General features: G+C 41.9%; 1 protein-coding gene across 4 annotated transcripts in view; it reads right to left on the bottom strand.

The window, feature by feature from the left end:
• Positions 1-5,073: 5,073 nt before the first annotated feature.
• Positions 5,074-27,905, bottom strand: part of megf6 (multiple EGF like domains 6) — a 61,711-nt gene continuing 38,879 nt past the window's right edge. For 3 of the 4 annotated variants that reach the window (XM_044355003.1, XM_044355005.1, XM_044355004.1), the window contains exons 17-38: positions 27,238-27,372; positions 26,669-26,803; positions 25,352-25,477; positions 24,831-24,962; positions 24,508-24,636; positions 24,195-24,326; positions 23,661-23,789; positions 18,325-18,453; positions 17,456-17,584; positions 16,353-16,481; positions 16,131-16,259; positions 15,430-15,558; positions 15,184-15,312; positions 13,697-13,828; positions 13,352-13,480; positions 12,985-13,113; positions 11,731-11,859; positions 9,429-9,557; positions 9,052-9,180; positions 7,372-7,500; positions 7,121-7,249; positions 5,074-6,690 (exon numbers count right to left, since the gene is read on the bottom strand). In XM_044355003.1, coding sequence (XP_044210938.1) covers positions 6,611-6,690; positions 7,121-7,249; positions 7,372-7,500; positions 9,052-9,180; positions 9,429-9,557; positions 11,731-11,859; positions 12,985-13,113; positions 13,352-13,480; positions 13,697-13,828; positions 15,184-15,312; positions 15,430-15,558; positions 16,131-16,259; positions 16,353-16,481; positions 17,456-17,584; positions 18,325-18,453; positions 23,661-23,789; positions 24,195-24,326; positions 24,508-24,636; positions 24,831-24,962; positions 25,352-25,477; positions 26,669-26,803; positions 27,238-27,372 — 2,807 coding nt within the window. In that variant the 3' untranslated portion in view covers positions 5,074-6,610. The remainder of the gene's footprint in view (positions 6,691-7,120; positions 7,250-7,371; positions 7,501-9,051; positions 9,181-9,428; positions 9,558-11,730; positions 11,860-12,984; positions 13,114-13,351; positions 13,481-13,696; positions 13,829-15,183; positions 15,313-15,429; positions 15,559-16,130; positions 16,260-16,352; positions 16,482-17,455; positions 17,585-18,324; positions 18,454-23,660; positions 23,790-24,194; positions 24,327-24,507; positions 24,637-24,830; positions 24,963-25,351; positions 25,478-26,668; positions 26,804-27,237; positions 27,373-27,905) is intronic. The other variant, XM_044355006.1, reaches the window with a different exon arrangement.

The raw sequence follows: 27,905 nt of genomic DNA, 5'->3' as shown, positions 1-27,905 counted from the left end.
GCTTTCTTCTGGCGCTCCCATGGCCTCCAAGAGTGAGGGAGAGTCTGAACTCTGGTCTTCTTTTCTCTCCAGGCTTTGGCTCGCATAGAGAGAGGGAAGGAGAGAAAAGGCTGGAGAGGGTTTGAATGTGGTAGTGGGAGCGGAGGCAGGAATGTGTCCTCTTTATTTGTGTCCGTTTGTGGGGCATGATGGATGAGGTGGGTAGATGTGATGACCTGGCTCATCGCTCAAACGTTCAATAAGAGTCCCATCCTGCAGCAGGCCTCCCCATCCGGCACCCCCCTCTGTCACTGCTGCCAGCCGACGTGGGCGGACATTGTGGCTGGGAGGGTTGGAGGTTCAGCGGCTCCATTGTCCGGCGAGTAGCTTGGGTGGGGGGTTGGAGAATTGGGCATGACAGTGGAGATGGCTGGCGCTGACACTCCACATTTACAGTGCTCCTGGCACCCTAATGGATGGGGTGTTTTCTTAGGGCCTGTCGTCAGCCCTCAGGGCTCCATGGGGCGTCCAGCTTTGATGAGGTCATTGGGGGTCACACAGTGTTGATGAGGTCAGCATGGGTCATCCAGCTTTGATGAGGTCAGCTGCAGTGATGGTAGTGATGGTGCAGGCCAGGGCCATAATGGAGTGGCAGTGATAATAGGCCTGAGTATGAATTTTGCCACCTGTACTATTGTAAACTAATTTAAGCTTATATGATTATGTGAACTTGTCAGTAGTTGTGCAACAACATCACTTTTTATAATGTGTGTCTACTAATCCTTATTTCCCTCAGTGCTATTTTCATGGTAATGTAAAAGTGCTGTGATGTTGATGTCAGTTATGCTGTTAAAGTGGCTATAATCCATATTTTTATATTCACAATGGATCACATGAATGTTGTAGGTAGGAGTCGCTTGTATTGATGAACACACAGGGAGGCGTCACCAGACAGTTCCCCTCAGTTCTACGGACCATTTCAGCATCTTTCAGCTCATTGTTTTGGTGTTTTGGCCCATATTTAACTGTTAGGTACAACCTCATTGCTCTCATCAATGCAGCAGCAGCAGGCAGCTGTTTTCAGGGGAAAAAGCTCTATAAAGCCACCGTGCACATACCTGCTCTACATGAAACATTAAACAGACAAAATTAGTGACTGCTGAACATAGTGGAGAATTTAGCAACAAGAGAGGCAGATAGTTTCCTTAAATGCTAGTGGAGTCCAAAATCAGAGCTAAACTAAGAGTGAATTTGGACTTACACTTTCAGGTGGACAGAAACATGACTCCAGGTGAATGCTAATGCTGCTCCGTATCTGCTGGATGTGTAAATAGGCAACTGTTTGCTTAAGTTTGGCATATTAACTTAATAATATGTCAGTGTTTTGTTTACAGTTTGTTTCTGCTGCCCCCAAGTGGCCAATAAATCAGTTAATGTGGGTTTCAGAAACCCTGATATCAAATATAAAAAGTATTAAAGAAACTTTATCTTAACTTAATAACATTAGTTTTCTATGATTTAGATGTTCTTTGTTCCGTTTCAAGTTACTGGAATAAATACAGCAAAGTGGGAAAAATCATCCTTTTTCAGCTGTTTGAAAACACTACAGAAGCAATAGTGCAACTGTAAAAAACAGGAATTATACCTTGACTACATCTGGGAACTAACTGGCAGCGCCACGCCCCCGCTGCATTTCAAATTACCCATGTAATTACATCACCTACATAAAGAACTTCCCCCACACAAAAGTCCAAAGGCACTGCCTCTTGAAAGAACACCAAAATATTATGAATAGACAGCAGTGTGTATAATATCATTGTGTGTGGGCAGTGGAGTGGTGCGAGGAGGGCACCCGGGTGAGTTTGGCAGCTTAACATTTAACTGTTGTGCGTGCGCCGGTTTGATCAGTGTTGATTAGCACATGCCAATGTCACCCATGTATCCTCTCACACTTAATCAACACGTTGGGACGAGTTACTGCCGTCATTAACCCACAGCTTCTCATAAAGGACTCAGTGTGTATTGAAGTGTGGCTGGCAGGGCCCTGGATGAGTGTGTGTGTGTGTGTTTGTGTGGAAGTGTGGAAGTGTGTGTTTAAAGAGCTAAGGAAGTCAGAAAGAAGAGTGTGCATTAGTCAATGCAATCTGTTTTAGTTAAATGTGAAGTGAGTGTGTGTGCGTCAAAGGGGCTGGATCCCCAAGCTGCTGTGTCCCCACAGTGTGTGTATGTGGACGGGTGGGCACACTGTGGGCAGCGCTGCTTGGGGCTTGGAGCCACTCAGCTAATGGGGCAGCTGGCACAACCTCAGAATCCATCAGGCCTCATTACAGCTCCTGTGCAGCCACCGTCCTCTTTTATTTCCTCTCCTCCTTCTTCCTCTCCTCACCCCATACCCTCCCATCCTTTCTTCTGCCACCCGTCCACACAGCCAACCCTGTGTGGCATGTAACTGCCCCGCTCCCCTCGCTGGAACATACATCATGGCCCCAGAGAGAGGGGCCATCACAGCTGGCAGCTCTCACACTGATTGACTTGGCACCCGTGCTGACTCAGACGCCAGGGGAAACATTTTTCGGGGAGAGGGAGGCATGGATGGGTGTGGGAGTATAGCCTTCAAGGAGGGACGGGGTGGTAGAGGGGGTTGGTATGGATTGGTACTTGCTAACAGTAACAGTTGGCACAAGTGGGAAGTGTGTTTCTGTGTGTATGTGTGTGTGTTTGGGTGGGGAGACTCCACAAATCATCACATCAAGTTTTTGTTGTTTTTACAATAATAGCAGCACCTCCTTTGTCTGTCCCCCCCCCCCCCCCCCCCCACACCACCCCGAGTGTGTGTACAGTATATGTGTGTGTGTATGTGCCAGTCAGAATCTTTTCTTCCCCTTCTTCTTCTTCTCTCCTTATCTTCTTGTCCCCCCCACCTACCCCCCTTGCCTTCTCCCTCTTAGAAAGCAGCGGAGCTTAAGGTTGTGGTTTCATTACACTGTTTGTTTTTCTCCCTGGAGGCTACGGGTCATTAGTGTTATTGATGGATACTCAGCACAGTCCCAGGGAACAGAGCAGGACAGAGCAGAGCAGCCGTGCACATGTTTTTAATATGACGAGTCTAATCAGGACAGGCGTGGTGGCAGAACCACTTGGAGCCTAGTTTTTGAAATCATCTCATTCTTTGCTCATGGAGTAGATTAGAAAGCAGCTCATCAGGTCATCAATTCCATGTTTGAAGGAGCGTAGGAGTGGAGTCTAGCAGATTAGCACTGAAGCAACTTAAACTACAAAGCATCAGTATAAGACAATCTTTGCAACTTTATTATGTTGATCATATTTTACCGTGAGCCATTCATTCATGTGCACTCACTTGAATCAGAGTTACTTTCAAAGGCTTCATGCTCTTTTCCATGTTGCACGCCATCCAGTGGTGGAAATAGCAATGTACACCTACCTACACATTTGGGTTCGAAAACTTCAACAATTAAATATACAAAAAAATGTTATAATATGTATAGTTTCTGGTTATAAACACACATCTTTAGTTATACAGACATACAGACAAGCTGACACATCAAAACCAAAGATGACTCCTTTACGCCACACAGATTCCAGAGTGTGGGAGAGTTCCTTGATACTTATCTTTTTGCAGCCTTGACATTTCACATTTATTTTTCCAGGCAACAACCAAACAAATGGTGCAGGACGTGTTGAAATGATTTCCCCTCATTCTTTTATCTGAGCCGACAGCTTTGTCAGCTGGAGTTCAAAACACTGCGGCCTTTGGGGAGATCTGGTTCAACGCTGAGGGGCAGAAATTATCTCTGGGACGTGAAGTTATGGCAGCAAAGTGATAGAATCTCTTTGCAAAGAGTGGCGTATGCTTAATTACAGCGAAAAAGTACCCATGATGCGATCTTACCTTTTACGGGCTATTTCATCACCGGTTTCCTGCACCCTTCACTCTCTCTCTCCCTCACCCCTGATAAGCAAGCCTGCGTACAACAGCAGGACATTTCATCCATCCAAAAGTACTTTTAGCACAAAGATCATGTTTGTTCATGGACTTGTAATAAAACAAAAGTTTCTTTCAGAGTGCTGAGATCATTTTAAGGAAACTGAAATGTTGTCTGAATCAGCTTCTCCACTTTTGAGAATTAAACAAAGATGGCCTCTGTTTAATTGCAGGTTTGGCTTCCATCAGAGCTACTTCTTGATCTTTCCATTTAGACATCTTTTGGCGTGCCAGCCCCTCATTTGTGGCACAGTGTTCTGCTGTGGGCACCCTGTGTTATGTATAGAGGGCTGATACAGCGCTGCAGTGACCACCCAGAGCTTAGTGAATGGATGGTCTCTCTGGGCCTGTTTGACTGGAAACAGGTGTGTGTCATCCGAAGATGAAGGCCTGGCCGATAAACATTATTGGAGTACATCTGCTGCTTGTCACAACACAGGGCGAGCTGGAGCGGCCCCCCATCCATCAGCCACACCAGGGGGTGGGTGTGAGGGGGGGGAGGAGGAGGAGGAGGGGGTCTCCATCCTCCACTGGCGGGCCCGTTCACCCATCACTCACCCTGGGGATGCTGGGATGGGTGCATGTTCGGTCCAGGCACCTGCCTGCCTCTGCCAGACCACAGCCGCCTTTGGCCGATAGAAGAGAAAATGCTCCAGTGCACTTGAAAAATGTCTCAGGGATCTCTGTCTTTCTCTGACACCCCTACACACTCAGAGGAGCACACACACACACACACACATACACATCTTACACCACCAGTGTACCCTGCTCAGGTGCCTCCCACAACCCCACCCACCTTAGACTACTGTCAGAGAGGCAGGCATGGCCTTAATGCTTGACCTCTCACTGGCTTTTGAGAGATGCCTGGTAGTAGCCTAGCACAAAAACACACACTGACATACCCCCACCCACCCACCCACACACATATACACAGGACCCCATAGGTCTCTGTGACAGCTGGAACCTCTCACCCCCCTTTTTCCACCTCCATACCTTACTACGCCCCCCTTCTCTCTCAGGGATCACAGAAATCAATACCATGCAACGCTGCATTCAGAGCACACAATTCAAAGATGATGGTTAAAAGCAGGTGTCCATAAATGTTTTTTATTGTTATTTATTTGGTTCATGGCTCTTGTTCTCATTGTTTGAGTAAAAAGAAGACCAGAGAGGATAAAGACATACAGTATCACAGAGGAAATAAAAACAACTGGGAGACACAGAAAAAATGGAATATATCAATTCTATACAAAAAAAATGTATCAATATAGCACCACTGACACAGGTATGCCACCTACTAATGAACACAGTAGATTATGACTGATATAACTGCCACTGACCTGAGATACAAAAATGCTCTCATATCTGTATTACAAAAGGCTTCCAATGTTGTAATACCAGATAAATGTTTACAGGTGCTGCAGAAAAAAATATTTACATCACTTGTATCATTTATATAAGCTGCTAACTCAATAAACACAGATGTGAAAGAAGTGCAACGCATGCAGGTTTTTGCCTGCAGTATTTTGCGCCCAGCACACTGCACCGCAATAAGAAAACCCTTGAAAAATGCCAATAGATGGAGAGAGTTCACAATCCTGTGAGCCAGCATGTTGAAATAACTTACATTATGGATAGAAAATATCCTCACAGACATTTGTATACATGCAGGTCTACAGGAAAAAAAATGTTCAAGGTAAGGATGGAATATGAGTCTGTTTAGGTTAATATTTAAAGCAACCAACCACTGATTTTAACATTGTTTTGTGGATCATTATGATAGAAGTTAACTATATAACGGTTGCATGAGTTTGCAAGTACTGTTTGCATGGTGTATCTGCTGCAATAAATATAAAAAAAAAAAGAATTTATCGATTAGATTTTTGATAGTCTTCTATACCTTTAACATTTATGACTTATCTACTTAGCCATACAGTATGCTTGTGGCGCACATGCCTGCAGCCCACGGCGTAGATTTCAGCTGTAGCAACATGATTTCTGCAACAGAATCTTGATGTTATATTTGTTCAGAGCAGGTGAATAAGTCAATTTCTAAACCTGCTTAGTTTTCACCAGATATATGCTTGACATTCTGTTATGCTGACCTTCAAGTCCTTAAAATATTATTTTTACATTTTCTTTGTGACACATGTAACAGAGAAAGCTAAATGTTGGTAGTGGTTGTTAAGGTCAAGATTTGTACGGGTGTGTCTTGGTCAAATTCAGACACAACCCTTAACAACTCATTAAATGCTGGTAATGTAAATACTGAATGCAAATTAACAGTTTACAACCAGCAATATTAAGAAATGTGATGTAAGTATTGGTGTTTATTGCTAAGACGTCATTGTAACCTCAGACTTCTTCCTCAGGCTCTACCTCAGACAGGTAGGTTAAGAGTTTATAGTCCTTTGAAGGTGCCTCACATGCCAGGTCCACTGGTTGATAATCTCGAGCTCCAGGCTCAGTGATGGAGTGCCAGTTTCTGACAGCTGAGTACCAGTTTCACAAAAACAAAGTAACACATAGTAATACCAAATCACCTTTACCAAGATGATCTAAGTAATGCTACACAGAGCCAAGCCCTGTGTTTGAACGTCCTGTCAGGAGTTTACACCGCTGCTTGGGTTATGTGGTTTTGCTGCCTGCTCTTCTCTTTCTTTGGGACATGGAAAAGTTCAACACTCCTGGGGTTTGGTGTAGTAGGGCTGAAAGGGGGAAAAAAAGCAAGAAGACATCAGCACTATTTGAAAATCAAAAGCAAATGTTCTGGGGTTTTTGGAGGAGAAGTAACTGGTACGTAGTCTCCCGTGTGTTTAGCTTTGAGGAGGTAAAACGAAGACAGCCCCAAGCCTGGCTCCATGCTGGGTGCAGATTAAAATAACTGTCAGGAGACAGGAGCAGCTATTGAGAGAGACAGGGTGACACACAGAGTGATGGGGCTCAGCCTCTCACACTTCATGACACAGTATTTCACTAAAGCTGGTTCAGCTTTACAGCCTGTGACCTTGTCTGTGTGTGTGTGTGTGTGTGTGTTTGTGTGTGTTCGTTCTGTTTTAGCTTGACAACCCTAGTCCTGTGTGTGTGTGTCTTTGAGTGTGTGTGTGTGTGTGTGTGGCAATGAGAGCTCAGGTTTACCTTCACTACAGGTGGGGCCCAACCAGGTGAGTGGGCACAGACATCTCCCAGTCAGCCCATCACAGTGGGCGCCGTGGGAACACTGGCACGGCAGAGAGCAGTCGGGGCCAAAGCGGTCTCCACCACAGTCTGAGAGAGGAAAGACAGAAATGGAGAGGAGACAAAGAGAGAGATTAAATAATTTCAGATAGAAAAATGGATAGTTAGTTGCTGTGTTGGTTGCTTTAATAAAGTGTAAAGGTGATATCCACCTTTTTCACATCTCTGTCCTGTCCTTCCTGGGGAACAGAGGCACTGCCCAGATGATGGGTCACATGGTGCCTCACCAGCACAGTCACATGACCTTTCACAGTTCAATCCGTACCTGCCGACTTCACATCCTGAGAAGCAAAAACACAGGCACGGTTGTGTTACTGTACTTTCATTGACATTACAGTAATTCCCTTATCTGAATGCAAACATGAACCCTCTTCTCTACATGTGTAATTTACAACCCTTACCTACAATACTTCAAGGACTGGTGAATTTATCTCTTACTAGGTATCTAGGGACTAAAATAGCTCTTCGTATGTATACAGTATGATAAATGCACATAATCAACTAACATTTTATAACATTCAGAAGTGATCCTTTTACTTACAGTGATCCAGGGTGTTTTTTTTAAAATGTTAATCCTCTGGTCTTGTCATTACCCAACAAACTGGAAAATGGATCATGACTGAGATCATTTTAAACTCAGATTGAACCCATTTTTAAAGAGGGATCAGTCAGGTAGTAATGAGTGATCTGGTGCTTGTTGTTTTATGATACTTTTATTGTATCATTGTAAATTTTTTGTGTGTTGTGCTGTTTTTTTTAATGTATTTTCTTGTTGAGTTTTATGTATTATAAAGGCCCATCTAGGGACAGGCATTGCAAACTTCTACAGGCTATAAATGCTGTAGTATGTGGCATTAGTTAATGCTATATACTTCTCCCTATAAAATAAAAAGGATAAGTTGACCAATATCCCAAAAGTCAGTTTGGCCCGTTCGTATGATAATTAGTAAATCACCCAAATTATCAATGATTTTTGTCACTTTGCTAGACTTGTGGGCAATTAGTTCTCCTATATGTAAAAATGCAACCCAAATGCATATGACCACGCACAAACGCACAATTACAGTAAGGCACAAGCATACACACGAGCAAGTGCACATACTATAGATAAGCAAACTTTTTATTCACTCACATTCACACGTACATATAGTGATAAGAAAATGTGCACACACATTTCCTCACACATACAGACACACACAGAGATAGATCCATGCGTGTTTCTGGAGCCTGTGGCTGCCTTACAGCTGCTCTGCAATGCTCAGTCATATCTCCTGCTGGGACTGAAGTGGCCATTTAGGCGCTCACACTGCGGCTGAGAGCCCCGCAAGCAGGCAGGAGGGCACAAGGATGTAACAGGAACGCATTAAGCAGTCGGGAAACACCTGTCTCTCATCAAATAACCAGCCCGCCTGCCCGCCCACCTACCTACTAGCCTGTCTGTCTCCCCGCCGGCACACACTCACACCAACCCAATGGAAATTTTTTTTTTTTTGGTGTCCTCTTATTCATGCATGCTCATATTTGCCCATGTAGCATTGCAGCTGGGTGTCCAGGTGGCTGTTTATTAATGTGAACAAGCTTGTGACTATGTGAGCATGATAGTGTTTCTGTCTTCATGGTGTTGCTTCACTGTATGTTTTTAAAAACTACTGAAATTCTCAAAAGATGAGCTTCCTATTCTCTTAAAAAAGTTTTGTAATTTTACACCCATATATATACACTCATTTTGTTAAAATTGGTCCACTCAGTTTCATTTGATTAACACAAAATGTTGGGTTGTAATTTTACGGATTTCAGTTGATAATTAACCTTTTGATAGTCTATATACTCACGTCTTTGGCATTGTGGCCCATAGTAGCCTGGTGGACACACACATTGTCCCGTCACATGGTCACAGGTCTGTCCCACCTTACAGTCACAGGTAAGGGCACAGTTCATTCCAAAAAACCCAGACGGACATCCTAAAAGAAACACAAGATGGTGAATTCAGGTTACATATACGTATGTTTCAGTGTATGGCTCAGAAAATGGTCATATATTCACTTTGATGTAGGTTCATTCAAGTGACACAGAGTGTCACCTATTTCACTATGGGAGTGAAGAAAAAATGGTATCCATTTCAGAAAGAGCTTTTACAGAAGCGTCAGTGAGGCCACTTGTAACTTTATCACCAAGTTTCTTTTTATATTATAACTGAGTGTTTTCATACCGTGTTGACAGAAGTGGCCGTAGTATCCAGCAGTACAGCTGCAGGTGCCAATGAAACGGTCACAGGTCCCATTGTTGAGGCATGGACAGTCTTGTGCACAATCAAGCCCATATTTTCCTTGTGGACAAGCTACACACACACACATATGAAATATGTTGCAGCTTCTGAATGAACCAATTACTGGTATTCCTGACAAAATTTAGATTGCAAACAACCTGTTTCAGCAGAAAATCCTATTGAGAATGCATTGAGAAGATGGTCAATATATAGGGACTTCTGATAAAACTGACATTCACTGACAAAAATTAGGCTGTTTGCTAATTATTAGCATTTGGCAGCTATGAAAAAGATCAATTGGCATTTTCAAAAAGAGCTTTATGAGTACGTAAGTTAAGATTTATTTCTACAGTGTAGCATTTTTCAAACAAAAGTAACAAATGGTTTACAATTCTTAAACTTAAGCACAAAATATCACACCTATAAGACAGTAACAGACACAAGGACTGCAAAACAGCATTAAGACATAAGTAACACAAGAAAAAAGAAAAATTCAGTTTAGAAAGGTAGGGGAATACAGGGCTGCCAAGTTTTGACTTCAGCTTGGAATGAGATTTGTTCCAGGGAGGGAATTTGGTAGTACTTATTTTTGTTCATAATTTATAATAAAATGAGCATTATTCGTGTTCAATTGACCCACTCAACCTCTCTTTGGCCTTGTGAACCAACACCTTTTTCATAAGACTTTTTCTTTTTGCTAATTTGTGTTTATTGGGTAGCATTTTTGATATACACTCCAGATATTACACATGTTTTTCTTCAAAACAGGGGATAAGATCTATGCTCCTCACCATGGGCATCTGGTTATGTTTTAAAATGGGGGAGCAAACTTGGAAAGATACATAATTGGTGGGGGGCTCTGAGGGGTCCTCCCCCAGTAAAAATTGTAGTTTAAAACAATTTTCCTGCATTTCTACACCACCTAACCTCTTGGATTAAGTAAAGAAACAGCCACCTGCACTAGTCTAGATTAGTTAGATTGAGGGTGCTATGAAAACCAAAAATGCATCAAGAACAGTATATAATTGGGTGGATCAGGACAGGAAATGATTATCAAAAGAATGGCTATTTCATATTTGCAATTATATTTATGTAGAATAAAATGGTAGTAGGTTGCAGGCTACTAGAAACATCTTCAAGAATAAACAAAGACAAACAATTTATACATATGAAGTAGCATGGAATTGCAAGAAAGTTTGAGAGCAACAGGGACACAGAGCATCCCCATAACCATCTCCTCTCATAACGTGTGCACGAGAGGAGAGGGAGCCAGAAGAGCCACTGACTGAGATTACGCTGAGCAGCATGGATGGGAATACATCACAATATATAATAGATTTGTGTATATTTCTTGCTTTCCCCCTAATGGTCTGGAAAAACTTGTTGTTCTGTCCGTGTGCTGTCAGTGTCGTCTTTTCGCGCCGTGACGTTATCAGTCATGAATTTTTTTTCACTGTATGAGAAAATGGACGTGTGGCGTGAGAGTATGTGAATAGTGTCAATAGCGCAAGTCTCACGGTCAATGCATGACACTTAGCAGCCCTGGGAAAATAAACAAGCCTTGAGAAGTTTTTGGAGTGAATCATCTAATAGTATGGGGTAAACTATTCCAAAGTGTGGGGGCAAAGATGACAAATACAAATACAGTCTTATGTCACTTTATGTTGGGTTTAGGTATTTGTGCATAACCATAACACATTTAAAGGTGTAGTGTGTAAGAGTTAGTGAAATCTAGTGGTGAGGTTGCAGATTGCAACAAACTGAACAGCCCTCCCACTCCTCCTCCCCTTCCAAAGGTGTAGGGAAAACACAGGAAAAAAGCTAAAGGCCTTCTCGAGAGCTGGTGTTGGGTTTGTCTGTTCTGGGCTCTTGTAGAAACATGGCGGGCTCCGTGGAAGAGGATCCGCTCCTTATGTTGATATAAAGGGCTCATTCTAAGGTAACAAAAACATTATACACTAATTAAAATATACTTATGAATATTATATTCTGCTTCTGCCGAGTCCATTCTGCTAGATGCCACTAAATTCTAGACACTGCACCTTTAAATGTTTGTTAGCGACATGTGTTCCCCTGCTAGCAGGGAGTCAAGTCTTACAAGTAGTATCTCTATCCCTGCTGTGTGCACCTTGTATACTGTATATTTTGTACTTGCATGTCATTATTTTTTTGATTTCCTATGAGGACAGTGTAGTTCTGTTGAGTTCTGATTATTTCCTGGTGTGTCTTGCCTCTGAAGTTGTACCTGTGTCACAGTGGGGTCCAGTCCAACCCAGTCCACACTTGCAGGACCCGTCGACAGGATCACACATCCCTCCGTTCTGACAGCTGCATGTGCTTCTGCACTGCAGGCCGTATCGCCCCCTAGGACATGCTGGAGAAACATTCAGTGAACATCAGAAAAAGGCAAAAAGTACAGGCGTTTCTGCTCTACTCTGCAACCACACCAAGGGGTGTAACTCAAAGATAGTGCACAGTGTGTGCTCCGTCTGTCTCTTTCACACACACAAGATTGCACTAACCACATACATGTTTACTTAAGCAACAGTTCATTAAAGAGATGGCAAAGTAGTCTAATTTGGCGCTGATATAAAAGAATAATCATGTTTCTCTGGGTAATTTAGATTGGGAAAACAATAAGGAAGCAGTCTTTGATTTCCCTGTTTATTTATTTGCTTCCTTGCCAAATCCAGCGACACGGAACACAGAGAACGAGCTACTTATAGGTCTCTATAAACATTCAACAAGAGGAACTCAAGAGGTGGTATGTCCAAATTCATGCAGGAGGCTAAAGAAGAGAACATTTAGTGCAGGCAGCGCTGGAAACCCCCCGTTTGCAATCCAGCTGAATTGCTGATAAAGGGAGAGATTAAGAAAACCCAACTGCGCCTGTTTCTCGGGAAAACAGCCCTGTGATCATCAGAGGCCTCACACTGAGGAAATGGAGAATTTGTTACTTAAATATACAGGGAAAAATGTTGAAAAATACACACTTATTTGACTGGTTGTTTCTCACTTTCCAGTTACGCCTTCTACTTCTCAAGAACTCATTAGGACCAATTGTTCCAACTGATGCATGTCAGAGACGAGTAAAATATAAAAGGTTCTGTGTGATACCTGCGATAGCGTTTTACTCAAAGTGGGAAAAATGGATCGTTCCAGTAAGCGTTGCTTTTATCACATACTTAAAAGCCATAATACTGAGGTGAATACTTTCAGCAAAGTGCATTTATCATCATGACTATTTTTGTTTTCAGTTTTTAACTCATTCTCCAATCACTATCCCTTACCTCATATCTAACTACTGCAAATGCACCTCTCATATATCTGGCTTTTATGAAATTGATGGACATAACGGTATCCACACTAGTATAAAATGGACAACTCAGATAGATAGATGTTTTTAAAACTGTTTAGTGACATCAAAAATTATCCCCAGCATGAGCCAATTAATCAAGACAAGCAGTCAGTACAGCAACATTTCTCAGTTTAGTCTTACCTTGTTGGCAGGACTGTCCCATCCTACCAGCGGCACAGATACACCTCCCGGTTACTGAGTGGCACTTCCCTCCTTCTCCACAGGAGCACAGCTTGGCACAGTCCTTCCCATAGTACCCACTCGGACAACCTGCAGGAATTAAAACACCCTCATTCACACAGTGGTACAAACTGAGAGGTTATGAACATAAATATCTTCATTTCATAGGCCTTGCGGGCTGCCTCTGTGGTGGCTGACTAGAATTTTCCACAACAACAAAGAAGCAGAAATCCCCCAAACAGTAACCCCATATAATGATATTAAAGGAGTGCAGAAAGATTTCATTCTGGAGTAGGCCTGCAAGCAGGTGCAAGGCTTCTTGACTCACTTGAGCTGCAGTTGGCTCCGATGAAGCCAGGAGGACAGTAGCAAGCCCCGGTCCTGAAGTCACAGCGACCACCGTTGATGCAGCTGCATCTGGACTTGCAGTTGGGCCCAAAAGTCCCTGGTCGACATCCTGGAGACAAACCGTAGCAACACTTGCAGGACACAGCTGACAGGTTTGCAGAACTACAAGTTTTGCTTTGTGCTTATTGGAAGTATATTTTTAAAAAATTGTATTCTACAGTCGACCTTAAAAACCAACACTCCTCATATGACATGGGTCCAAAATGCATATGTTTAGCTTTAATTTATGAATGTAATTTAAGCAGAAAATGAACAGTATACTTACGTAACTTACAGCGTGCCCCATAGTAACCAGGTAAACAGCTACATATCCCCGTCACTGGATGGCACTGCTCTTGGTCTCCTGAACACTGGCACAGCTGGATGCAGTTTTGCCCAAACATGCCAGCAGGACACGCTAAGATGACACAAGCAGACACATATCACATGCACAGCACAATGGGAGCATTTGTTCAAATTTAGAAAGAAGTATGATGAGCTGGGAAAGTGCAGTTTGCTTAAAAATAAACAACTTGCTTCACTTGCATATAACTTTCTGCAAATTTTTTTACTATAGCCCAAATTCATTGTTTATTTGAAGATGTTAATTTTGTTCATTTTTCAGATTTTGTTGGTAATAATACTATATTTTTTTTGTGAACCAAAAATGGTTGCCATAACTCCAATATGTTAAATCTTTACATTGGAGAGGTATTATTTCGTTTCAATTAAGACATCGTCTTAATTATGCACGCATTCAGTAGTTTGTGGGAACAAAGACAAATGCCATTTCCCTTTCCTTCCTCAGATTACTCTGTGAGCATACTGGGACATTCAGTATTGACTGGTGACAAAACCAAAACTCCCAACAAACTTTCCCTGGTGCCCAAACCCAGATGGACACAGAGGGACATTCTTTCACACACCCTTTTTGCATACATACGTTTACGCTCATCACAATAATGAATGGAGTCCGCAGACAATCAGTCATAGCGAACAAGATGAATCTGTGAACCGAACATGTTTTCGGGTGAGACCGCAGCACCCAGCTACTCAGTCAGGCAGCAGCAGGCAGCGTGGGGGACAGATAAGAAAGGACTCCAGACTAAAGAGGCAATTACGGCGCTGTCATTATGCATGTCTGCCTTCCAAAAGCCCTTATCCGCCGCCGAGGAGACAAAAACAATGCCTTCTGTTTTACTTGGCAACCGGTGTGTAACATTTATCAGATGTCTGGGGAGTGTGTGAGGAGAGGAAGGGAGTTGAGGCGGTGAAGGGGGGGGGGGAGTGGTGAGGCTGCTCGTACACAGTCCTAAAGGGTATGGTTTAAATAATGAAACATTAACATAAAGTCCTGTGACAGTGAGGGTTTAGTGCTGGTGTAGAGTGCATTTCCTGGAATGCAATAAATGGTAATCTTTCCCAGTAGGACACGTGAAAAAGGAAATTTTAATTAGTATGAACAGAATGATTCTTGGTGATCACCTCAATCCCATGATGCCTTTGCTTCCTGGTGGGAGCCATGTATGTCAGGGTGACAGTGTACCGATCAACGAGGCATGGACGTCAGCCAAATGGTTTTAAATACTTGACAGTGATATTAGCCATGTGCCAAGGCTTTCTCAATAATCAGTTGTACATAAGGGACATTTGTGAACTACCAAAATTCCACTTAAAGATGCTGATAAGTGTTTTGTTTGCCTTTTACAAACTGTACAAACTAAAATGCACAATTTCTGTAGTGAAGAAGCTAAACTGTCTTTTCATTATTACTTTTCTCGCAGCCAGGCCCTGTGAGTCCGGCTGGGCATCCACAACTCCCTGTCTCATGGTGACAGGGTACTCCGGTCTGGCACTGACACCGCTGGGCACAGGAAGCACCGTAGAACCCTGGGAGGCAGGCTGAGGAGTCCACACACACATGCACACACACGTCAGTTTACTCTCATGCTGAAAGATCTTCTATTTGCCAGTTTCTGTTCATTCACTCGCAATTTCCTCTGTCCTATGCACACTCACGTTTGTCGCACTTGGCTCCTCTCCAGCCTGGCTCACATTCACAGCGGCCCGTCACATGGTGGCAACCCGAGCTATGGACACAGTCGCACCTCCGCTCACAGCCCTCACCGAAGAATCCCTTAGAACAGGCTTCAGACAGAACATACACAAGCGTTCGCATTCAGCATGCAGCATTAGAGTCGGAGAAAAAAAGCTTTTTTGAAATGTCCACTTTTCTTTTATGCTTATTTACCCAACGCTAATTGCACAAACTGTTTTGACACAGCCAGTTTTATGATTCAGGCGAGCAAACCTGCAATTTTGCTCTGCTGCTACACAGAAATGTTAGCAAACTCTTGTATTACAAATGAAGTACAGATGCAAGGCGAGAGTAAGGCTACACTGGCAGTGAAGTGTCTTGAAAATCTTTCAGCAGAGTACAACTGCAAAAACACTGTCGAGACACTTCAGCAGGCAATAGAGGGATGCTGAACTAAGTGTTGGCCAGTTTCAACTTATTCCTGTTCAACAGTGTCCTGGAGAGGGATACTGAATGAAGGAGCCAACTCCATGCTCTCTTTCAATATATACTATATATATATATATATACATATATAGTATATATATATATATATACTGTATATACTGTATGGAAAAATAGATAACAGAAAGAATAAAAACTTCAAAGGTTTTAAGTACTGATGTGACACTGAGAACGTCACCTGACTGACAGAGCTCTCCCATCCAGCCGAGGAGACAGACACATCTTCCTGTCACTCTGTCACATCTCCCTCCGTTTGCACAGCCGCAGATCTGGGTGCAGTTCTCTCCATAACGTCCCTCCTCACACTCTAGGAGCGAGAGAAAAGGAAACTTCAGATAAAAATTGTGAAAAACTTGATCTCAAAACTTAACACGATGGTAAGTAGTAGTGTAGGGCTCACCTAACTCACAAGCAGCTCCTGTCCAGCCTGGTGGGCAGGAGCACTGACCAGTCACGCTGTCACAGGAGCCTCCGTTTTGACACAGACATTGGCCAGAACAGTGTTCTCCATATTGTCCCGCAGGACATGCTGAACACATACACACACATAACAGCGCAGAGAGTCAATAGACATGAATGTAGACATTACACAAGCAGATAGTAGTCATGAAAATACTAAGGTTACATGTATCAACGTGGCACTGATGATCCTAAAAATTGATTGTCTCTATCTCAAAACCAAAAGCATGGCCATTCAAGAGCAACATAGGCAGAACATACTTGAAATATAAATTCTGGTAAGGAAAGAAGCAGATATTAACATTCAGGAATGCAACTATAAGATTCAGGTCTTTGCACACCTGGATGTTCTAAAAACAAGTGTACACAAGACAACACAGTCCACGGTTAGGAGGAAGCAGCTCTACACACTTCACATGTATTTCAAACAGCCTTTCAGTAAGAACAAAAGACTTGTTACCATATTCATAAATATTGTGACTCTTCCCGTGTGTTTATGGACTTTTATGTGCATATGTTACTATCTATGCAAAGAGGTATTTCTACTGATCTAAAACTTCTGAAATTGTGATTTGAATGGTGCATTTAAAGGATTATACCAGTGTGTTTACAAATGGTGGCTCCTTGACTGCAAATCATGTCTACTTTACAATTTTGCAGATTTTTCAATACAGGTTTCTATTTTGTAAGTTTGTTTCCTATCATTCCGGGCAGCCATTGTTATCCTCCACTTTCTGTAGAATATAAGATTAAACTATCAGACTATCTTAAAAACGCACTTTTAGATGTGTAAATTGTAACAGTGAACATCAAGTCTGCAATAATTTTGTCAATTTTTGATCTGCTTATTGATTTTCATATCATATGGAGATAAATGAAAACCACTAGATGCCTGTAACAGCAGACACACAGAAATGTCTACACAGCAGCATGATTTGCAAAATCACTGGTATGGTCCTGAAAGAAAGTAGCAGCAAAATATTTGAAAGGGTTTATGATGCTGAGTGATTAGCTAATGTGAGGACTGCATGATGAGCCACTCACGCAGCTGGCAGCTGACTCCAGTCCACCCGGCCGTACAGCTGCATCGCCCGGTGACGTGGTCACACCTGGCTCCGTTCTGACACTCACAGGTCTGACTGCACTGCTCCCCAAAATGACCCTCCTGGCATTCTGCCCACACAAGCAGGCACAGACATATAAAAGCAAAAAACACACACACAAACAAAACACATTCAGTATTACCTTTAAATGCACTGTAGCAGCTACATCCAGTGCAAATGTATGAGACTAGAAAGTTAAAGGACATTTCGGAGCATTATGGTTTTCAGCGCACATCTTGTAAACTTTTCCCTAATGATCAAAGTCCAAGATGACATTTGGAGTCAAAGAAAGAGGAAAATGCGCTAATGACAGAGATGCATCGTTAAGTCATGCTAGTGGCTTTCTGCTGACTCTGGCTCTGGTAGTTTGGACCACAAAATGGCTGTGGCAAGAGGAGAGCCTCGAATAAGACTGCAGAATGACAGACTAAGAACTTTAGTGGGCATTTCACTGGATTCATTAAAACAACGGCATGAAATCCCCAAGAAACTTTAGCATGAGAACACTGATTGGTTAGCTACTAAAAGAGTATTCCAAGTTATGCTCTCTCTTTCCTAATGTTGATCGCTATAAACACGTGGGTGCATTTATCCAGAATAGACCTCAATTAAACCGTGTATGCTGCAGGGCACTCTGGTCCTCCCTCCTCTCTCCACCCGTACCCATCCCTAAAAAAGTCATTGGCAATGTCTCATTATAGAGATAATTGTTCACAAACACATCATAGTTGTGTTTAAGGAGAGGATGTTGTGATGGGCTGCAGTGAGGGCCTCCCTCACACCCCGTTTTAATGATGTGGCTTCCATTACCCAGAATGCAGTGTGGTCCTGCCCAGCCGGCGGTGCATAGGCAGGCTCCTGTGATGTGGTGGCAGCGGGCACCGTTCCTGCACTCGCACATCTGGCCACAGTCAAGACCGTAAAAGCCGTCCGGGCACACTGTGGGCCAAGATAAAACATCCGACTGGTTAGAACTGGCAGCTTCACAAAAGAGGAGAGGAAAAAGGTTTAGATGCCAACCTTTTTTTTTTATTTAGTTCTTTCTCTTCCCTTCCCCATCTCTCACTCTCTTCTCCTCCTCCTCCTACTTTCCCTCTCTGTCTTACCACCTACTGAAAATACCAATATCAAATTGCAGTACCACGCTGCGGCTGTTCATTTGCAGAGCGTCTGCGTTCGTTAAGTGAGCTCATGTCCCACATGTGTGGTGGATCTGGGCCACATCAAAGCCGATGGCGGCTCGGAGGCTGTTCCCTTTCGGGGGTAGAGGGGGCACAGAGAGCCGGTAATTAGAGCACCTGCTGAGTCCACAGGCCCCACCAATACACGGCAAAACAAAGCCAGGTTACTGTGCCCCCTTAAGACGCACACACGTGCACCTACAGTACAGTATCGCTGCTGATGCAAGGAGATGCCAGTGAAAGAGTCTGTTTCCCATTCTCAAGCAGAGCCGGAGAGATTGTTTAAGTGTGTGTAGAGTCAATTGACACTCAGAAAGTTTGGTAAACATAGTGCCTCCCATCCACAAGAACCTCGCCAGAGGCTGCGGGATGAATGAGCCTTTCCACTACTGGGATGTAAATATTGTCTGTAAGCATGACTTCACCAGAGCAGGAAAGAATGAGTCTGTTTATTCACTGCCTATTTTTGATCGCTCAATCTGTCAGTGAACAGCTGAAGTGATCACAGCCTAGTGCAAGCATAATAGTTGTATTTTGGAAAACAAAACATTCTTCAATTCTGGCCTTTATTTACAGGAACGCTGCTCTACTAAAGTCTTTGACTGACTGACAGCTGCTGCTGACATTTCTCTCTTCAAGTACCCTCTTCTGTTTTCTGTTGCAATAATATGTGAGGAGCCTGGTGAGGGTTTGGATAGAGTCCGTCCCAATTATCTCAGCAGCCAGCAGTTTCTCATTTCATTTATATACTGCCTCGTCTATCTATAAGGGAAGCAGTGGACCGTGTTACTAAAGGAAGCCACAATCTGGAATGCGACAGAAATGTGTAACTTGGTGGTTTTATGAATTATGAATGCCACAGTACTCAGGGTGTTCCCTACAGTTTATGCATCATACCCTCCTTCTCCTGCTCCAATTGATGATGCTGTCCACTCCTACTTTTTTCTACCTCGAGGCCCAAAATTGGGAAAAGTATCCTTCCTGCTCAGCAGTTTCTGGCACAGTCATCGCCACGTTCCCACGCTGACAGCATGACGTCTTCGCCTGCCTCTGTAGTGGTTAGGCTGCGATGTTATTAAAGCCTGCCCTATGAGGATGCTGTCATTTTAACCCAGCTGTACATTAGCTCTGTGGTAGCACTGTAGCAAAAGCACTAGTTTATTGTCTGTTGTTTATTATTATGACAGCAGTTGCTGACACCATGGCAACAAGCTGGTCTTTCTTTCCCACCTTCAAGAATGTTTTATCTGATCAATTATTCACCAAATGTCTGTTATATATATAATGAAACAGGGGCTGAAAAATACCTCTTTAATGAGGTATCTCTGCCAGGCACAGTAATCACCTCAACATGTTAAAACACTTTCCTTATATGTCTGCTGGAGTACACATACTCTTGCTTCAGATCTACAGAGGTTTTACTGACAAGTCAGAATGGCAAAGTTTATTATTTGTTTATGCCAGCAGGGGGCGACTGGTTTCCAAATTAACCGCAGAGCAGCCATCTGTCATCTGATATTAGCACTGGGTCTGCTAGTGTTTGTAAGTTTAGACTCTTCCCTTTGACTCTTTGTTTATAGGTAGGCACAGAGGAGTCAGTCCACCACCACCACCACCACCACCACACACACACACACACACATACACACATACACACACACTATTCCATCGCTGAAAGACTCCATCTCTAGACTAAATGAGCTCTTTAAGACAGGAGGATTATTTCCAGATCCCTGGTTGTGTAAGAGCCACTGCTGTCAGCCCATAAAGCAGGTCCAGGGACCACACAGCCGGGGGAGAGCAGACCACAGAAATACAGCGGATAGAGAGAACACAAAATAAAACTTCCTGGTGCTATTCATGGTCTATACGCTGAAAGAGGTCAAGACAACAACAACAAAAACAACCCGGTTTCTTTGACAATAACGCGGATGCTCAATGCCAGTTCTTTTTACTGCGACCAAATGAACTATTTTGACGCAAACATCAAAGCTGCAGACCAAGAAACGGAGCACGATCCACGTTAATTGAAGAAGTGGTCTAGCTTTCAGGACTCATGTCAGCACAATGGCTTGTTTCCTCCGACAAAAGTTGACTGGAGTGTTTAGCATCAACCTCAGTGCCACAAAAATGCTCAATGAAAGAATGGTTCTGCCATAGTAACAAGCTTTCTGAGTACTGTAGTACCAGTTATTTCCATGAATAACATTATCAAAGCCAGTGTGTGGATGAAAATGAAAATCTCCCGCATAGGATCGAGCGTTGAAAGGGAAAGCCATATCTTTCCATTTTAATTCTGTGAAACAGATGAACTAGAGAGATCTGGTCCTTCTCACCGCGCAGGCCTCTTCCTGACTTCTCCTGAAGGAAGAGGCCCAGCAGAAGACTGAGAAACTGGACACCTCTGTTTGAGGCGAAAAGGCCTTCAGAAAACAGAATCTGGTCAGACCGATAGCCCTATTTCCACAGCAAGGTCCAATCAGAATGACGTCTGCATCTTAGGCCATTAGACTGTTATGACTAGGGACGCGAAGCTCTGTTCTAGTGTGACATGGCCGTGATTTACGATGCTCTGTGTACAACAGAGGTGGTATGAATTTCTGCGCCTGGTGGTACACTTACAGTAAATCTTACACTTTGTAATAACATGAGGCCACTTCAAGTCAAAAGACTATAATCAAGAACAAATCTATTACAATGTTAAGACTGTTAGATGGTTGGTCTTACAGTTGAGGAAAAAATATCACAATGATGAGAAGAATACTAGTGAGGGGTTTGCTATGGCAGGATGCTTTAAAAGACGCTGCTTACACAGCCTATAAAATACAGTCAATCCATCCCAGAACGACAAATACAAATTACATCTTGGGATTTGTGTGGTTTTGAAATGGTTTTGCTTCTGACATTGCATGGACAGTCTGATGATTCATTGAGTCTGTGTGGTGATTCACTGAAACTGTGGAAGAGATGAATAAAATCAGAAGAACATCCTGCAGTGCCCTCTAGTGGATTTAAAAAACAGATAATGTCACCTATAATGGAGGAAGCCAGTTTTGCCTTTAATTAGGATGAGGTTAAACCAGTGGGATTACCCATTTGTCCCACATCACTCAAAAATCAACAGCATGGATGGTTTAACAAACAGATTGAGGATAAAACTTGAACTGGTGGTGCCTCCAAAACATCACACCCTTTTGCTGTTTTTATATTTAGTTGTCACAACTTAAATTCAAAATTAAACTGAATTCAGGAATTTAATTTTATACAAAAATAATGTTAGATATGAAATGTAGGGCTGCAACTAATGATTATTTTCACTATCCATTAATCTGATGATTATTTTGTCTATTAAATGATTAATGAGTTGGTCTAAAACAGGCAGAAAATAGTAGAATTACTTTCATTACAATTTCTTTTCTTTTTTTTTTTTTTTGTCTGACCAAGAGTCCAAAACCTTAATATTCAGTCTATAACATAAGACTAAGAAAAGCAGTAAATCCTCACCCTTCAGAAGCTGGAATAATTCACATTTCACGTTTTCTTTAAAAGCTTTAACTATTAATAAATTATCAAAATAGTTGCTGATTAATGTTCTGTCTATTGACTAATCCATTAATCAACAAATCATTTCAGTTCTAATAAAATTTTAATATAGATAAAATATAAAAGTTGCAAGTTTACTAGATTGATTTATCAAGTTGAGTGGGGAGTGTCTGTAATATTCTTTTTCTGAAGCCAGTCTAGTGATTATGTGGTTGAATTTTTAGGGTCATTGTTCATGGAACTTCATCAGGTCTGACAAAAATCCATGTAAGATCCATACGTCATCTTGATTTGATTTTGTGGCTTGGAGTAAGTGTGCAGGCGTTACGTTCTTTTAGGCTTGCACCTACATGATGTGTGTATAACTACTCTTCTTCAACTCATTGTCCACGTTTGACATACATACACGCATACACACACACACATAAATAAAGAATAGTCTTTGACCACATAAGCTGTTCACTTGTGATTGGATCACCGTAGATGTATTTTGGAGCCATGTGTGAACAGAGGCGTGCAGCCAATGGGAGTGCCAAGTATAACGCTAGAGTCAAGAGAACTGGGATGACTTGTAGAGCACATAGAGCAGAAGCTACCTTGTGCTCCCAGGAACAGGTTGTGTTTTGTGTTTGTGTGTGGAAGAGGGGAGAGAGTGAGGGAGGGTGGAGTGGTGGAAGAAATACTCATGTCCTTTACTTAAGTAAAAGTGAAAATCTAAAATAATCTACTCTAATAATAATCTAATAATCTAAAAGAAAACAAGTAAAAGTGTAAAATCACACTTCAGTTAAACCACAAAATTATCAGCAAAATATACCTGAAAGATAAAAAGTACTTGTGCTGGAGAAAAATGGCCCCTGTGGCTGATATATTGTTATTAATGACATTATTAGATTAATAATACCGATCATCATCGGAAGCAGCCTTTTGTTGCAGCTGATCAAAGTGGACCTAGTTTTAACTATTTTATAAATAGGTAGTAGTTTTGTCCCTGTGGTTGAACTTTTTTCTATCCATTTTTTATAGCTTCAGTCTGAATTGTAGTGGGAGAGAAGAATGAAGTATCACAAAATGGAAATATTCAGGGAAAGTGCAAGTACCTCAGAACTGTACAGTACTTGAGTAAATGTACTTAGTCATATTCCACCACTGGTGGGAGGTAATCTTAGACCTTCAAAATATGCTGCCATGTACATTAATACTAACCAGTTGTTCCTCTGAATTCAACACAAAGAATTGAGTGAACCTTAAATCACTCTTTGAAGTCTCTAAAACATTTAAGAATATTTTTACAGACATTAAAAGTTGATAAAGGCCTAAATTATTGCAGACATGACAAACCGGTCAGGTAAATTCACTTTTCTCACAAAATATACCATCACAAGTATTATAAATACTGATCAGAAACTAATGAGATCTTACTTTTTTCGCAGAAAGTGCCAGCATATCCGGGGGAACATGTGCAGGCTCCACTCACGTGATCACATAGGGCTCCACTTTGACACTGGCACTGCTGCAGACACCCCTGACCATAAGTGCCATTCACACACTCTGTGAACATAAGACAGAAAACAAATGGAGGAGACAGATCATCAGGAGTACAGGGTAGAAATACAGTATCTTAAATCTTGAACTTTTGACCAAACGTACTCAGCTAAAAGCTTTCTGTCGCAGTTCACAAGTAAATGTTGCCATGTGTTATGTTGTGTTATATTCTGCACTAAATACTGTTTAAAGAAGTATGTCATACAACTGGATGTACCTGGATTATATAACAGTCCTAGAACAATATCAACTGCTGCTGAAATAAAACACGTATGATTAAATGAAATGTCCAGCAAATTACTTTCGGTATAATGAACAGAAAAGATGTTATAACTGAGGATCACCTCATGGTGGCAGCATTCACTAAAACATATCTTAGGAAATTCTGTGATACCTGATAAGTTAACTTACTTCTCTCACAGTAGTCTCCGATGAAGCCGGCCTCACACACACACTGACCGGTGACAGGGTCACAGCCCAGAGAGCTTTCTTGGCACTGACATTTACTGATACAGCCTTGGCCCCAGTAACCAGATTCACACGCTAGAAACATAAGCAAACATTACTGTGAAAGTTAAGTAGAAGGTTATCATATGTCTTGTGCTTTGCTTTTGCTGCTATTCTGTCATGCTGTATTTTTTTTGTCTTCTCAGTTGCCACTCTAACATTGTCATGTTTTTTTCAGTGTTTGTTATGATGCATTTTATAGAGGAAGGGTTCTTACAAGTTGCACAGTCGTGGCCTCTTTTGCCAGGTGGGCAGACACACTGTCCGGTCTGTGGGTCACAACTGGCATCATTGTGGCATGAACAGCGCGTTACACAGCCTGGTCCATAGTAACCTAGGGGACACTCTATAGGCAACATGACATTCATAGGAAACACACTTTAGTAATCCACTCTGGTTTAAAGTAAAGAATATCTTTGATTTAAATAAAACTTCACTAAATACTTTAAGCAGTAACATAAGGAAAGTACAAAAGCTAAAAAGAATATAATTATTAAAATGTTTTGTTTGTTAAATCGCAGAAAGTTGTTACAAATTCACCATTTTGGCAGAGTGTTCCAGTGAAGCCGGGCCTGCAGTCACAGACACCAGTCTGCTTGTTGCAGGAACCTCTGTTCTCGCAGGGAGGACAAGATGACTGGCATTTCATCCCCCAGAATCCAACAGTGCAGTCTAGGGAGTGTCAAGTATCTTTCAGATTAAGTGAGCAGTAATCCACTTATATGAGTTATTGCTATGTAAATCCCTAAAGCCACTTATAGTATAATAGAATAATTTAGAAGAAAAATGTATTAAAAGGTTTTGAAAGGGGTACATTTTCTGACATGGACAAGTCACTTATAAAGCAAAGGACAAGTTTCTAATTGGGTTGGCTTAAAGAGGCACAAAGAACACAAACCTCCTGGTGGTTCAGAGGGTTAAAGATAAAACTGCAAGCTTGTAATGTCAGTGAGTTCAGACTGGTCTCAGTCACATGTCATCACATTTTCTACAGTCTACTACCACATAATTAGGTTAAAATTAATACTAAAACAAAAACAAACTGTTCAAAACAATTGTACCTTCCTGACATGAGTCTCCAGTCCTCCCAGCAGGACAGATGCACTGTCCAGTTATGGGATCACAAGGAGCTCCCCCACAGTCACAGGTCAGACGACAGCTCTCTCCATAGCTCCCAGCTGAGCAGGCTAGCAAAACACAATAGTGTACAACACAATAGTCACAATGTAACACACACACACACACAAAAGCAAAAGACACAGTACAAGATTGCACAACATTGCAAAAATGGGTCAAGAAAGAGAACTGCAGAAGTGAAATTTTAGAAATACTCAGTCATTTTCTGTTTATTTATTCAGCCTCTGCCAATAGCCTCTGTAGTAGTAACTGAAGTAAATCACCCCTGTCATGACCTGGTCTGCAACTTAAGCTAAGTACAATCCAGAAAATGTTTTTTTTCTCTCTCATTTGGCTTTGACAAATCTAGCAAGCCTAGACCTGGACTGTGCATTAGTGCTGACATACTGTAACTCTGCTCTGTTATCTTAGTCCATTCAGCAGACACAAAAAGTCATGTTTTCTATCAGAGGCTCCTGAATGATATTCAGTATCACTTTAGATCACAACACAGGGAACTGAACTTTCCATCAACCAGCAGAGCAAATAGCCAGAGGACACCCTGGTGTGGAGGAACACTCATGGTTTTTGCTGCACAGTTTATAACAAGAAGAACACCTGCGCTGACCAGGTGAGTTCAAGAGAGAGCCTTATTTATTCCACCCACTAAATCCAGTAAATCTATCATAGCTGGCAGAGAATGAAAAGAAGACAGAATATAGAAAGATTTATATGCAGTACGTGATTGTGACAAAGCTGCAGAAATTCTGAAACCCATTCATAGCTGTTTGTGTCGTCATTGTACAGGCTCTATTGGCACAGGCACACATTCACACAAGAATTCAAACAACAACCACACATGTAGACACATGAGTAAGTATGCATGCTCATGCACTTCACATATTCACACAACAGACACGCATACTGTTAATATATCCATGATCGTTTACTATAAAAGTTAAAGCCACATGAGAGCGCTGTCGAGTCGAGCTCTGTGGAGGACCTTATACATCAAGACTTCAAAACATTTGAAAGGTATCAAATGATATTATGGATGTATACCAGATGTTTAGAAGAAACTGTAAATGAAAGCAGAGTTTACACCTAAAATATACTTGATGGTATGCCATATATATTGTTTTTCATTAATTATTACATATGTTAGGGAATGAAAAACATACATCTTGAAATTCACATCTTGACACATTCACAGTTCGATGCACAAGGTCCATTAAAGCAGCATTTGATGAGGTTTGTCTCACCCTGCTGACATTTATCTCCATGAAGTCCTGCAGGACATCGATGGTTACACATTCCAGTCCTCGGGTCACATGACCCTCCACCTGCACAGTCGCAAGGCTGCTCGCAGCCTGCACCAAAGAAACCGGGCTCACATTCTGTATCGGGACATATAAACACACACAGAACAAGGGAAGATTAACACAGTCGGGTTTGTCACATCTTAACTGGATTGACTTCATTGTGTGATCACTGTAGGCTGGTTTCACAGCAACATCTTAAACTGCTTTTCCATTATAGACCAATATATCAAAACTACATTACAAGAAAACAGCAAGCAGCAAGTAAATTTCCTTCCAGCTGTTGACATTACTGCAACGATTACTGCTACAGGAAATAAACTTGGATCCATGTAACATTTGAATCTGTCAAATAGTCAATAACTTCTCGCTAAGAAGTTCAAGTTCGGCAGTTGACCTGAGAAAGCTGACTGTGTGGACAAAACCTCCCTCCTGGATATTGGGTGTTGCAGCTGTACTGTAGTTGAATAAATAAATGCATTTAAAACTGTTTTCCTGTGATGTGCGTATACCTTTCTCACACTGCGGGCCGTGGTATGCAGGCTTACAGAAACAGCTCCCCGTTTTGGGGTCACAGCCAGTGGAATGTTCTTGAACACAGATGCATTCCTTGGAACAGCCCGCACCGTGTGTCCACCTGGGACAAGCTGATTTAAAAACAGACAAAGAGCATGAGTTAGTTAGGCTGACATCCAGTTTTGTATGGTTTCAACATGTTCTTATGTTTGTATGATCTTACACTAGAAGGCTGTTTTTTTACATTCATCTGCAGAAGGGGGAGATTTTTCCTGCTCTTAACGTGAATCTGAGATTAAGACATGTATATACAAGATGATTTTGAGACATCATAACTAATTTGGAGCAAAGTGTGATGTGGAAACTTGAAGACTCCAGTGCACATACATTGAGAATGGACTTCTCTTACATCTTAAATACAGCAGTTAAACTTTTGAAACTAAAAATATTTGCATATACATAGATTTTGTGTTTATCAGCAAGGGTGAATATATGTTTCCTTTCAGACAGTTAATTGAACTTTTTTTGCTGGAAAAATCATATCAAGCATTAAATACTATTCAAAGCAGAGCATTTTCATATGTTTTAAAACATGTCTGGATTGGATCTTTAAGGTTAAGCAAAGAAACATATTTTCTTCATTTTTGGTTCTTTTGTTAAAGCT

This window comes from Thunnus albacares, chromosome 6 (genome assembly GCF_914725855.1).
Source record: "Thunnus albacares chromosome 6, fThuAlb1.1, whole genome shotgun sequence".
NCBI classification, from domain to species: domain Eukaryota; kingdom Metazoa; phylum Chordata; class Actinopteri; order Scombriformes; family Scombridae; genus Thunnus; species Thunnus albacares.
The sequence above is the reverse complement of the archived record's forward strand: the minus strand, read 5'-3'. Positions and strand labels throughout refer to the sequence as shown.